This window comes from Gallinula chloropus (assembly GCF_964237585.1).
Source record: "Gallinula chloropus genome assembly, contig: HAP1_SCAFFOLD_771, whole genome shotgun sequence".
Lineage (NCBI taxonomy): Eukaryota > Metazoa > Chordata > Aves > Gruiformes > Rallidae > Gallinula > Gallinula chloropus.
The window spans coordinates 78-13732 of NW_028168060.1; the positions used below are offsets into that span (position 1 = coordinate 78).

Genomic DNA, 13655 nt, shown 5'->3' on the forward strand with positions numbered 1-13655 from the left:
GACCCCCATGGTGGGATGGAGGGTGGTGGGGGGTGGGTTTGTGGGCGCTGGGACCCCCAGGGATGGGGCCAGGGGGTGGGTTTGTGGGTGCTGGGACCCCCCTGGTGCCTCAGGGGTGGGTGGTGGGTTTGTGGGTGCTGGGACCCCGAGGGTGGGTGGTGGGTTTGTGGGTGTTGGGACCCCCCTGGTGAGATGGAGGGGGGTGGGCTTGTGGGCGCTGGGACCCCCAGGGACGGGGGCAGGGGTTGGGTTTGTGGGTGCTGGGACCCCCCTGGTGCCTCAGGGGTGGGTGGTGGGTTTGTGGGTGCTGGGACCCCCAGGGATGGGGACAGGGGGTGGGTTTGTGGGTGCTGGGACCCCCCTGGTGCCTCAGGGATGGGTGGTGGGTTTGTGGGTGCTGGGCCCCCTGGGGTGGGACAGGGATGAGGGTGGGTTTGTGGGTGCTGGGCCCCCTGTAGTGCCCCAGGGATGGGGTGTGGGGGCTTCAAGGACCCCACCCCCGGGGGATGCCCCCTGAAGCCACCAGTGGTGCAGCCCACCCACCCCAGGGCAGGGTGCTCCTCCCCCCTCTCCAGACCCCAACCCACATCACCTCCCCCCCAGACCCCCCCAAAGCAGCTCCCCCCCCCTCCCCAGGTCCCAGCCCCCACCTGGGGCGCGGGGGGGCTGCTGCCCCCCGGCAGGGCCGGGCTCAGCCCCCGGGGGGGGTCCTGGGGGGCGCGGGGCCGGCGGCACGTCAGCCGCTGGCTGTTGAGCTCCAGGATGCGGCTGGTGATGCCTTTGACGTGCAGAAGGTCGTCCAGGGAGCTGAAGCCCTTCAGCTCCTGCAGGGACACAGGGGATGGGGCTGGAAAGCTCTGGGGAGGGGAATCCCACCTCCCAGCCCCTCTGGAACCCACCCTGGGGTGCTGACAGCACCAGAGGTGGGAGAAGAGCTTCAGGATCCAACCTGTGCTGAGCCAGAGCCCTGAGCACCTCATCCCCCCCAAATCCAGGGCTGGGGACTCAGTCCCTCCCTGGGCAGCCTGTGCCACAGCCCCACAACTCTGCCAGGGAAGAACTTTGCCCTCCCAGCTGAGCTGACCCTGCCCTGGGGCAGCTTCAGCCCATTGCCCCTTGTCCCATCTCCTGGCCCCTGGCTGCAGAGACCATCGCCCACCTCTCTGCACCCTCCTGGCAGGGCAGGGCAGGGGGGAGAAGGGCTCCCCTCAGCCTCCTCTTCTCCAGGCTCAGCACCCCCAGCTCCCTCAGCCGCTCCTCAGAGGATTTGCCCTCCAGCCCCTTCCCCAGCCTGGTTGCCCTTCTCTGCACTCGCTCCAGGACCTCCCTGTCCTTCTGGTGCTGAGGAGCCCAGAACTGGACCCAGCACTCCAGCTGCAGCCTCCCCAGTGCCCAGCCCAGGGGCACAATCCCCTCCCCAGCCCCACTGGCCACGCTGGGTCTGGCACAAGCCAGGATGCCCTTGGCCTTCCTGGCCCCCCGGGCACACTGCTGGCTCCTGGTCAGTCCCAGTCACCCAACACCCCCAGGTCCTGCTCTGCCTGACAGCTCTCCAGACAGTCTCCCCAGCCTGGAGCTGCTGGGGGTTGTTGTGTCCCATGGGCAGGACTCTGGGGGTGGACTCTGTCCAACCTCACCCCGCTGGGCTCAGCCGGTGGCTCCACCTGCTGCTCCTGCTCGGAGGTCTCACCCATCACCCCGCGCAGGGTCCCTGGAGGGGGGAAGCTCCGTCCTGCCCTCTGGGTGCTGCCCAAGCGCTGTCACCCCCCAGACCCTCCCCACGCCGTGTCCGGGTTCCCCGTGGCTTCTCCCCCCCCCCCCAGCTTCCCCCGAAGCCGCTTCCCAGCCGCCAGCCCGACGGTCCCTGGAGGCAACGGGGCGGCCCCTGAGCCCGGCCACCCGGGGACTGCCCCGGCCAGGGGGGCTTCCCCAAGGCCCGGACTCCCCCCGAGGCCCTGCCGTCCCTCCAAGGCCCTGCCCGGGGCTGGGCGCGCCCCCGGGACCCCCTGCCCCGGCCCGTAGTGCTTCCCCCGGGGCTCGGTGTCCCCTCCAAGGCCCTGCCCCTGGTGCCGGTCGCTCCCACGGGTCCCGGCGGCCCCCCCGAGGCCCTGCCCCGGCCCATAGAGCTTCCTGCTGGGGCCCGGCCGCCCCTCCGAGGCCCGACAGTCCCCCGGGGGCCCTGCCCCAAGGCCCAGCCGCCCCCCGAGGCCCGGCCGCCCCCCCAAGGCCCTGCCCCGGGGCTCAGCCGCCCCCCGAGGCCCTGCCCCGGCCAGTGAGGCTTCCCCGGCGCCCGGCTTCCCCCCGGGGCCCGGCCCCAAGGCCCAGCCGCCCCCCCAAGGCCCTACCCCGGGGCCGGGCCGCCCCCCCAAGGGCCGGCTCCCCCCCGAGGCCCTGCCCCGGCCCATAGAGCTTCCTGCTGGGGCCCAGCCGTCCCCCCGGGGCCTGGCAATCCCCCCGGGGCCCTGCCCCGGCCAGTGAGGCTTCCCCGGCGCCCGGCTTCCCCCCGAGGCCCGGTCCCGAGGCCCGGCCGCCCCCCCAAGGCCCTGCCCACCCCACGGGGCCCTGGCCTGGCCAGTGAGGCTTCCCCGGGGCCCGGCCCCAAGGCCCAGCCACCCCCCGAGGCCCAACCGCCCCCCCAGGCCCTATCCCGGGGCCTGGCCGCCCCCCCAAGGCCCGGCAGTCCCCCCGAGGCCCGGTCCCGAGGCCCGGCCGCCCCCCCAAGGCCCTGCCCACCCCACGGGGCCCTGCCCCGGCCAGTGAGGCTTTCCCGGGGCCCGGCCCCAAGGCGCAGCCGCCCCCCGAGGCCCACCCGCCCCCTCAGGCCCTGCCCCGGGGCCTGGCCGCCCCCCCAAGGCCCGGCTCCCCCCAAGGCCCGGTCCCGGGGCCTGACCGCCCCCCCAAGTCCCGGCAGTCCCCCCGGGGCCCGGCCCCGAGGCCCAGCCGCCCCCCAAGGCCCTGGCCCGGGGCCTGGCCGCCCCCCCAAGGCCCGGCAGTCCCCCCGGGGCCCGGCCCCGAGGCCCAGCCGCCCCCCAAGGCCCTGGCCCGGGGCCTGGCCGCCCCCCCAAGGCCCGGCAGTCCCCCGAGGCCCGGTCCCGAGGCCCACCCGCCCCCTCAGGCCCTGCCCCGGGGCCTGACCGCCCCCCCAAGGCCCGGCTCCCCCCCGAGGCCCGGTCCCGGGGCCCGGCCGCCCCCCCAAGGCCCGGCAGTCCCCCCGGGCCCTGCCCCAAGGCCCGGCCGCCCCCCCCAGCCCCGTCCGGCCCGTCCCGGCGCTGCCCCCGGCCGCACCTCTCTCTTGCGCACGATACCGCGGGCGCGGCGGCGGCCGATGCCGCTGAGCGCTCCCTGCAGCTCGGCCTCGCCGGCGCGGTTGATGTCCAAGCGGCCCCCGCCGGGGCCCGGGCCGCCCGGCCCCGACATCCCCCGGCAGGAAGCGCCGCCGCCGCCGCCCCGCAGGCCCCGCGCGCACTGCGCAGGCGCGGCCGCCCCGCCCCGCCCCCCGCCAGGCCGCAGCCGTCGGGATCCAGCAGTTTATTGGGCGCGGCAGCCGCACGGACACAGCTCAGGGCGGAGCGGGACCGGCTCGCTGCGAGCCCGGCCGTACGGCGGCCGCTCATTGGCTGATCCCGCCGTACGGCGGCCGCTCATTGGGTGTCCGGCCGTACGGAAGCCGCTCATTGGCTGGGCCGGCCGTACGGAAGCGGCTCGCTGCGTGTCCGGCCCTACGGCGGCCGCTCATTGGCTGGTCCCGCCGTACGGAAGCGGCTCGCTGGGTGTCCGGCCGTACGGAAGCCGCTCATTGGGTGCCCGGCCGTACGGAAGCCGCTCATTGGCTGATCCGGCCGTAGGGAAGCCGCTCATTGGGTGTCCGGCCGTACGGAAGCGGCTCGCTGGGTGTCCGGCCGTACGGAAGCCGCTCATTGGCTGATCCCGCTGTACGGAAGCCGCTCATTGGGTGCCCGGCCGTACGGAAGCGGCTCGCTGGGTGTCCGGCCGTACGGAAGCCTCTCATTGGCTGGTCCGGCCGTACGGAAGCCGCTGATTGGCTGGTCCCGCCGTACGCGGCCGCTGATTGGCTGGTCCCGCCGTACGGCGGCCGCCCCGGGCCCCCTCAGCGCCGCTTGTAGAGACAGGGCCGCAGGCGCAGGCCGGGCACGGGGCGGGCGGGGGGCGGCCCCGCCTTGCGGAACTCCAGCAGGTGGAAGAAGGAGCTCGACAGGTCCTGGGCGGGGGGGCCGGTCAGCACCGAGCCCCCCCCCCAGAGGGGCTGGGACCGCCAGGCAGGGCCGGCCCCGGCCCGGTATCCCCAGTCCCGCCCAGTATCCCCCAGTCCCGCCCAGTATCGCCCATCCCCGCCCATCCCATCCCATCCCATCCCATCCCATCCCCATCCCCATCCCATCCCCATCCCCATCCCATCCCATCCCCATCCCATCCCATCCCCATCCCATCCCCATCCCATCCCATCCCCATCCCATCCCCATCCCATCCCCATCCCCATCCCATCCCCATCCCCATCCCCATCCCATCCCCATCCCATCCCCATCCCCTCCCATCCCATCCCATTCCCATCCCCATCCCATCCCCATCCCCATCCCCATCCCATCCCATCCCATCCCCACCCCCATCCCATCCCATCCCCATCCCCTCCCATCCCCATCCCATCCCATCCCATCCCATCCCATCCCCATCCCATCCCCATCCCATCCCATCCCATCCCCATCCCATCCCCATCCCCATCCCCATCCCCATCCCATCCCCATCCCATCCCCATCCCATCCCCATCCCCATCCCATCCCCATCCCCATCCCATCCCCATCCCATCCCCATCCCATCCCCATCCCCATCCCATCCCCATCCCATCCCCATCCCCATCCCATCCCATCCCATACCTTGGAGACGCTCCTGAAGCCCAGCTGGGCCATGGCGCCCAGGAAGCTGCGCATGTCCCCGAAGCGACTGGCCACCTCTGCCACCAGCAGCGTGCCCCTGGCACGGCCCCGCCATCAGCGGCCCCGCTCAGCACCCCTGACCCCGCCACAGCACCCCTGACCCCGGCACAGCACCCCTGACCCCGGCACAGCACCCCTGACCCCTCCACAGCACCCCTGCCCCCTGCCCAGCACCCCTGACCCCGGCACAGCACCCCTGACCCCTCCACAGCACCCCTGACCCCAGCACAGCACCCCTGACCCCTGCCCAGCACCCCTGACCCCAGCACAGCACCCCGACCCCTGCCCAGCACCCCTGACCCCGGCACAGCACCCCTGCCCCCTGCCCAGCACCCCTGACCCCAGCACAGCACCCCTGACCCCTCCACAGCACCCCTGACCCCAGCACAGCACCCCTGACCCCTGCCCAGCACCCCTGACCCCAGCACAGCACCCCTGACCCCTCCACAGCACCCCTGACCCCAGCACAGCACCCCTGACCCCTGCCCAGCACCCCTGACCCCAGCACAGCACCCCGACCCCTCCACAGCACCCCTGACCCCGCCACAGCACCCCCTGCCCAGCACCCCTGACCCCGGCACAGCACCCCCTGCCCAGCACCCCTGACCCCTGCCCAGCACCCCTGACCCCTGCCCAGCACCCCTGACCCCAGCACAGCACCCCCTGCCCTGGGCACAGCCAGACCCTCATTCCCCCCCCCCCAACCCCTCAGCCCCCCCCAACCCCCCTCCTACCCCCAGCCCCTCAAGCCCCCCAGCCCCTCCTCCTCCACCCAGCCCCTCATCCCCCTCCAGCCCCCAGCCCCCCAGACCCTCATTCCCCCCCCCCGCAACCCCTCAGCCACCCCCAACCCTTCAGCCCCCCCCAGCCCCCCTCCTACCCCCAGCCCCTCAGCCCCCCCAGCCCCTCAGCCTCCCCCCAGCCCCCAGCCCCTCAGCCTCCTCCTCCTCCCCCCAGCCCCTCAGCCTCCTCATCCCCCCCCCAGCCCCTCAGCCCCCCCCAGCCCCCCTCCTACCCCATCTTGAGCACCCGGTTGGCCTCCTCCAGGATCTCCTGCAGGTTGGTGCCCATCAGCGCCAGGCAGAACACCGCCACGTCCACCGACTCGGCCGCCAAAGGCACCTGCCAGCGCCAGGAGGAAGGGGAGGAGGAGGATGCTGGGGGGCTCGGCTGCTCCCCAGGGCCTTGGATGCTCCCCGGGATCCTCTCTGCCCCAGGCAGGGGCACAGCACCAGCCCCAGTGGCCTCTCGAGGTCCCGTCCAGCCCCCGCGGCTCTGGGAGCGACTCCCCCTGTGCTGGGGGTCCTGGGGATCCCCACCCGCCCTCTCCTGCCCCCCACAACCCCCCCCACGTCCCTGTGACCTGACAGGCAGGGTGCAGTGCATCCCCCAGCCCCCCGGCTGAGGTACCAGCATGTCCCCCCCTGCATCCCCCAGCCCCCCAGCTGAGGTACCACCACATCCCCCCTGCATCCCCCAGCCCCCCAGCTGAGGTACCATCACATCCCCCCCGCATCCCCCAGCCCCCCGGCTGAGGTACCAGCATGTCCCCCCCTGCATCCCCCCAGCCCCACCACCACATCCCCCCTGCATCCCCTCAGCTGAGGTACCACCACATCCCCCCTGCATCCCCCCAGCCCCCCCACCACATCCCCCCAGCCCCCCAGCTGAGGTACCACCACATCCCCCCTGCATCCCCCAGCCCCCCAGCTGAGGTACCACCACATCCCCCCCTGCACCCCCCCAGCTGAGGTACCACCACATCCCCCCCTGCATCCCCCCAGCTGAGGTACCACCACATCCCCCCTGCAGCCCCCAGCCCCCCAGCTGAGGTACCACCACATCCCCCCTGCATCCCCCCAGCTGAGGTACCACCACATCCCCCCCTGCACCCCCCCAGCTGAGGTACCACCACATCCCCCCCTGCACCCCCCCAGCTGAGGTACCACCACATCCCCCCTGCATCCCCCCAGCTGAGGTACCATCGCATCCCCCCCGCATCCCCCAGCCCCCGGCTGAGGTACCATCACATCCCCCCTGCATCCCCCAGCCCCCCGGCTGAGGTACCAGCATGTCCCCCTTGCACCCCCCAGCCCCCCCACCACATCCCCCCCTGCATCCCCCCAGCTGAGGTACCACCACATCCCCCCTGCATCCCCCAGGCCCCCACCACATCCCCCCTGCATCCCCCAGCCCCCCAGCTGAGGTACCACCACATCCCCCCCTGCACCCCCCCAGCTGAGGTACCACCACATCCCCCCTGCACCCCCCCAGCTGAGGTACCACCACATCCCCCCTGCATCCCCCAGCCCCCAGCTGAGGTACCACCACATCCCCCCTGCATCCCCCAGCCCCCAGCTGAGGTACCACCACATCCCCCTTGCACCCCCCCAGCTGAGGTACCACCACATCCCCCCCGCATCCCCCAGCCCCCAGCTGAGGTACCACCACATCCCCCCTGCATCCCCCAGCCCCCAGCTGAGGTACCATCGCATCCCCCCCGCATCCCCCAGCCCCCAGCTGAGGTACCATCACATCCCCCCCCGCATCCCCCAGCTGAGGTACCACCACATCCCCCCTGCATCCCCCAGCCCCCAGCTGAGGTACCACCACATCCCCCCCCTGCATCCCCCAGCCCCCCAACTGAGGTACCACCATGTCCCCCCCGCATCCCCCCAGCTGATGTACCCCTGCATCCCCCCCTTGCATCCCCCAGCCCCCCAGCTGCCATACCCCATGTCCCACCCCCCATCCCCCCCGTGCATCCCCCAGCCCCCACACCCCATGTCCCACCCCCCATCCCCCCCGTGCATCCCCCAGCCCCCACACCCCATGTCCCCCCCCATCCCCCCCGTGCATCCCCCCGGCCCCCACACCCCATGTCCCCCCCATCCCCCCCGTGCATCCCCCGGCCCCCACACCCCATGTCCCCCCCCGGCCTCCCCGTGCATCCCCCAGCCCCCACACCCCATGTCCCCCCCCATCCCCCCCGTGCATCCCCCAGCCCCCACACCCCATGTCCCCCCCCTGTCCCACCCCATACATCCCCCAGCCCCCACACCCCCTGTCCCCCCCCATCCCCCCCGTGCATCCCCCAGCCCCCACACCCCATGTCCCCCCCCATCCCCCCCGTGCATCCCCCAGCCCCCACACCCCATGTCCCACCCCCCATCCCCCCCGTGCATCCCCCAGCCCCCACACCCCATGTCCCCCCCCGGCCCCCCCGTGCATCCCCCCGGCCCCCCAGCTGATGTACCCCCCGTCCCACCCCGTGCATCCCCCGTCCCCCACACCCCATGTCCCCCCCCATCCCCCCCGTGCATCCCCCAGCCCCCACCCCCTGTCCCACCCCCCGTCCCCCCCTCGCCCCGCAGACCTGGGCCATGTCGCAGACGGTGACGCGGGGGCTGAGCGGCACCAGGTCGAAGCTGTGCACCGTGTTGCGGACGCTGGCGGCCACCTTACAGTCCCCGCACCCGAAATCCGCCACCACCAGCGACGCGGGCCTGGGGGGGGGCGGGGCGGGGGGAGGTCAGAGCCGGGCGGGGGGGGGCGGGGGGGTCAGAGCCGGGCGGGGGGGGGCGGGGTCAGAGCCGGGCGGGGGGGGGCGGGGGGGTCAGAGCCGGGCGGGGGGGGGCGGGGTCAGAGCCGGGCGGGGGGGGCTCAGGGCCGGGCGGGGGGCAGGGGGGGGTCAGAGCCGGGCGGGGGGGGGCGGGGGCAGGGGGGGCCTCAGGGCCGGGCGGGGCGGGGGACGGGGTCAGAGCCGGGCGGGGTGGGGGGGGGGACGGAACGGGGGAGGGGGGTTTAGAGCCGGGGCGGAGGGGGCTCAGGGCCGGGCGGGGGGCGGGGGGGGCTCAGAGCCGGGCAGGGGGCGGGGGGCTCAGAGCCGGGCGGGGGGGGCGGAACGGGGGAGGGGGGCTCAGAGCCGGGGCGGGGGGGTCTCAGGGCCGGGCGGGGCGGGGGCGGGGGCGGGAGGCGGGGCGGGGGGGGGGCGGGAGGCGGGGCGGGGGGGGGGTCAGCCCCGGTGCCGCTGCCTCACCGGCTCCGCAGGTAGCGGATGACGCGCTGCACGGGGTGCTGGGGCCAGCGGGCCACCTGCCGCGCGAAGCCGCGGTGGTAGACGCGGAAGGCCTCGGGGTCGTCGCGGAAGAGCCGCGCCGCGTCCCGGCTGCTCGACGTGTAGAGCTGCTGGTTGAGGAACCGGAACCGCGCGCCCAGCAGCCGCTCCGCCATCCGCGCCCGCAGGGCCGCCGAACGGGACCCGGGAGCCGCCTCCGGGGACGGGTGTCCCCCGGGAGCCGCTTCCCGGGCCGGCTGCCCCCCGGTCCCGGCCGGCTGCCCGTCTTCCCGGTGCCGCTTCTTCCTCCGCCGCTTCCCAGCCGCCTCCGGGGACGGGCAGCCCCCGGGAGAAGCCTCCGGGTCCGGTTGCCCCCCAGGAGCCGCCTCCGGGGCCGGTAGCCCCCCGGTCCCGGCCGGCAGCCCGTCTGCCCGGCGCCGCTTCTTCCTCCGCCGCTTCCCAGCCGCCTCTGGGGCCCGGTGCCCCCCGGGAGAAGCCTCTGTGTCCGGTAGCCCCCCGGTCCCGGCCGGCTGCCCGTCTTCCCGGTGCCGCTTCCTCTGCCGCTCCTTCCTCCGCCGCTTCCCGGCCGGTTCCCGGGCCGGCTGCCCCCCGGCAGAAGCCTCCGGGGCCGGTTGCTCCCCGATCCCGGCCGGCTGCCCGTCTGCCCGGTGCCGCTTCCTCCGCCGCTTCCCAGCTGGTTCCCGGGCCGGGTGCCCCCCGGGAGCCGCCTCCGGGTCCGGTTGCCCTCCGGGAGCCCCCTCCGGGGCCGGTAGCCCCCCGGTCCCGGCCGGCTGCCCTTCTTCGCGGCACCGCTTCCTCTGCCGCTCCTTCCTCCGCCGCTTCCCAGCCGCCTCCGGGGCCGGGTGTCCCACGGCAGAAGCCTCCGGGGCCAGCTGCCTCCCGCCAGCCGCCTCTGGGGCCCGGTGCTCCTCGGGGGAAGCCTCTGGGTCCGGTAGCCCCCCGGTCCCGGCCGGCTGCCCTTCTTCGCGGCGCCGCTTCCTCTGCCGCTCCTTCCTCCGCCGCTTCCCGGCCGCTTCCCGGGCCGCAGCCACCGGTGTCCCGGGCTCCGCGTTAGGGGGGACCGAGCGGGGGGTCAGGACGGCGGCTCCGGCGGTTCCGGTCCCGGCGGTTCCGGTGGTCCCGGTCCCGGTGGTCCCGGCGGTCCCGGCCCCGGTCCCTCGTCCCGGGCGCGGTTCCCGCCCCGCCCGGCGCTCGTCTCGCTGCCGCCGCTCCCCGGGCTCATCCTCCTGGCCGGGCTCGGCCGCCGGGCCCCGGCTCCTGCTCCGCCGCCGCCTCCTGACCGCCGCGGGGCCCTGCGGGGGGAGAGCGGGCGGGGGGAGGCCGGTCAGCCCCGCCGCCCCCCCCGGGGCCCGGCCCGGGCCGCTCCTCCCCCCTCCCCCCCCCCGCGCCGCCCTTACCGGCCGGGCCGGGACTCGCCGGGGCCGCCCCCGCCCCGCGCCGCCGCGCGCCACCGCCGCGCGCATGGCCCCGCGCAACGCACGTGCGCGGCGCAACCGCGGCCAGGACGGCCACAGGCCCCGCCCACAGAGCCCCGGGCCCCGCCCCCCGGCCCCGCCCCCTGAGCGATGGGCCCCGCCCCCCCCAGGCCCCGCCCCATGAGCGACGGGCCCCGCCCCCCAGGCCCTGTCTAGAGACCCCGCCCCGCCCCAGGCCCCGCCCCCAGGGCTCCGGGCCCCGCCCCCAGACCCGGCTTCAAGGCCTCGCCGCCATGTCCCCGAGGCCCCGCCCCAGCCCCCGCCCACGGGGTCCTGGCCCCGCCCACAGGGTCCGAGCCCCGCCCACAGGGTCCGAGACCCGCCCACGGAGTCCTGGCCCCGCCCACAGGGTCCGAGACCCGCCCACAGGGTCCGAGCCCCCGCCCACAGGGTCCTGGCCCCGCCCACAGGGTCCGAGCCCCGCCCACAGGGTCCGGGCCCCGCCCACAGACCCCGCCCACAGAGTCCGGGCCCCGCCCACAGGGTTCTGGCCCCGCCCACAGGGTCCGGGCCCCGCCCCCAGGCCCCGCCCACGGAGCCCGGGCCCCGCCCCCAGGCCCCGCCCCCCGAGCCGCCGCCCTGCGCCGCAGCCGGTAAGGGCCGCGCCGGGCCGGGCCGGGCCCCGCGTGGCAGCGGGACCGGGGCGGGGCGGGGCCGCGGGGGGGGCCCGGCGGGGCCGGGAACCGGGGAGTTGGGGCCGGGGCCGCCCCCAGGGGCTGGAGCCCTCTCGCTGTCCCGGAGCGGGTCCCCGGGCTCGGCCTGTCCCTGCGCCCGGGAAGTGGCCGGGGGGGGGCGGGGGGGCTGGTAACGGAGCCGGGACGGGGCGGATCCGGGATCCGGAGGGGTTCCCGGGTCCCTGGCCGCGGGGGGGGCTCGGAGGGGGCTCCGGGGGATGCTCCGGGGGGCTCTGGGGGGGCTCTGGGAGGCTCCGGGGGGGTCTGGGGTGTCCTTGGCTCGGGGGGGGGGGTTTAGGGGTCTCTGGGGGGGCTCCAGGGGGGATCCCAGGGAGCTGCGGAGTCCGTGGCCGCGGGGGGGGGCTCAGAGGGGGCTCCGGGGGATGCTCTAGGGATGCTCCGGGGGGGCTCTGGGGGGGTCTGGGGGGTCCCTGGCTGCGGGGGGTGGGTTAAAGGGGGACCCGGGGGAGCTCCAGGGGGGATCCCAGGGGGCTGCGGAGTCCGTGGCCGCGAGGGGGGCTCAGAGGGGGCTCCGGGGGATGCTCCGGGGGGGCTCCGGGGGGGTTCCCAGGTCCCTGGCCGCGGGGGGGGCTCAGAGGGGGCTCCGGGGGATGCTCCGGGGGCGCTCCGGGGGGTCTGGGGTGTCCCTGGCTCGGGGGGGGGGGGTTTAGGGGTCTCTGGGGAGGCTCCAGGGGGGATCCCAGGGGGCTGCGGAGTCCGTGGCCGCGGGGGGGGGCTCAGAGGGGGCTCCGGGGGATGCTCCCGGGGGGCTCTGGGGATGCTCCGGGGGGTCCGGGGTCCCTGGCTGCGGGGGGGGGGGGTTAAAGCGGGATCCGGGGGGCTCCAGGGGGATCCCAGGGGGCTGCGGAGTCCGTGGCCGCGGGGGGGCTCAGAGGGGGCTCCGGGGGATGCTCCGGGGGGGCTCCGGGAGGGCCCGGGGTCCCTGTCTGCGGGGGGGGGGGTTTAGGGGTCTCCGGGGGGCTCCAGGGGGATCCCAGGGGGCTGCGGAGTCCGTGGCCGCGGGGGGGGCTCAGAGGGGCCTCCGGGGGATGCTCCGGGGGGGCTCCGGGAGGGCCCGGGGTCCATGTCTGCGGGGGGGGGGGGGTTTAGGGGGCACCGGGGGGCTCTGGGGAGGCTCCGAGGGGGTCTGGGGGTCCCTGGCTGGGGGGGGGGGAAGTTAAAGGGGGACCCGGGGGGGATCCGGAGTCCGTGGCCGCGGGGGGGCTCCGGGGGATGCTCTGGGGAGGGTCCGGGAGGAGTTCCGAGGGGTCCCGGGGGGTTCCGAAGTCCCTGCCTGCCGGGGGGCCCAGAGGGGGCTCCGGGGGATACTCCGGAGGGATTCCGGGATCCCTGGACGCGGGTGGGGGGCTCAGAGGGGGCTCCGGGGGATGCTCTGGGGGGGCTCCGTGGTCCCTGGCTGCGGGGGGGGGCCCAGAGTGGGCTCCGGGGGGGCTCTGGGGAGGCTCCGGGGGGGTTCCGGGGTCCCTGGACGCGGATGGGGGGCTCAGAGGGGGCTCCGGGGGATGCTCTGGGGGGTTCCGGGGTCCCTGGCCGCGGCGGGGGGGTGCGGGCGCTGGGCCCGGCTGTGCCCATAGATAAGCCCGTGGGCGCTGGAGCCGCTTCCTGCGGGCGGGCGGGGGCTGGAGCCGGGCGGGGGGGCTGGAGCCGGGCGGGGGGGCTGGAGCCGGGCAGGGGCTGGAGCCGGGCGGGGGGCTGGAGCCGGGCGGGGGCTGGAGCCGGGCGGGGGGCTGGAGCCGGGCAGGGGGGCTGGAGCCGGGCTGGAGGGGGGGGGGCTGGAGCCGGGCGGGGGCTGGAGCCGGGGCTGGGCAGGGGGGCTGGAGCCGGGCGGGGGGGCTGGAGCCGGGCGGGGGGCTGGAGCCGGGCTGGGGGCTGGAGCCGGGCGGGGGGGCTGGAGCCGGGCAGGGGGGGCTGGAGCCGGGCGGGGGGGCTGGAGCCGGGCAGGGGGGGCTGGAGCCGGGCGGGGGGCTGGAGCCGGGCGGGGGGGCTGGAGCCGGGCGGGGGGGCTGGAGCCGGGCTGGGGGCTGGAGCCGGGCAGGGGGGGCTGGAGCCGGCAGGGGGCTGGAGCCGGGGGGGCAGGGGGGCTGGAGCCGGGCGGGGGCTGGAGCCGGGCGGGGGGCTGGAGCCGGGGCTGGGCAGGGGGGCTGGAGCCGGGCAGGGGCTGGAGCCGGGCTGGGGGCTGGAGCCGGGCGGGGGGGGCTGGAGCCGGGCGGGGGCTGGAGCCGGGCGGGGGGCTGGAGCCGGGCAGGGGGGCTGGAGCCGGGCGGGGGGCTGGAGCCGGGCAGGGGGCTGGAGTCGGGCTGGGGGGGCTGGAGCCGGGGGGGGGGCTGGAGCCGGGCGGGGGGCTGGAGCCGGGCGGGGGGCTGGAGCCGGGCGGGGGCTGGAGCCGGGCGGGGGGCTGGAGCCGAGAGGGGGGCTGGAGCCGGGCTGGGGGCTGGAGCCGGGCGGGGGGGCTGGAGCC

General features: G+C 76.9%; 2 protein-coding genes across 2 annotated transcripts; both read right to left on the reverse strand.

Moving 5' to 3' along the window:
- Positions 1–650: 650 nt before the first annotated feature.
- Positions 651–3417, reverse strand: LOC311204849 (uncharacterized protein-like; the record flags this gene model as incomplete). The annotated part of the gene is made up of 2 exons (XM_084281190.1): positions 651–824; positions 3286–3417. Coding segments are annotated over 2 exons (306 nt in total), but the record flags the coding sequence as incomplete, so codon positions are not given.
- A 102-nt stretch (positions 3418–3519) lies between these two features.
- On the reverse strand, positions 3520–10490 carry RRP8 (ribosomal RNA processing 8; the record flags this gene model as incomplete). Its single annotated transcript, XM_084281191.1, has 6 exons — positions 3520–4219; positions 4890–4986; positions 5965–6071; positions 8326–8455; positions 8989–10319; positions 10425–10490. The coding sequence occupies 6 exons, from the start codon at positions 10488–10490 to the stop codon at positions 4109–4111; spliced, it is 1842 nt and encodes a 613-aa protein (XP_084137317.1). The 3' UTR covers positions 3520–4108.
- Between the last annotated feature and the right edge of the window lie 3165 nt (positions 10491–13655).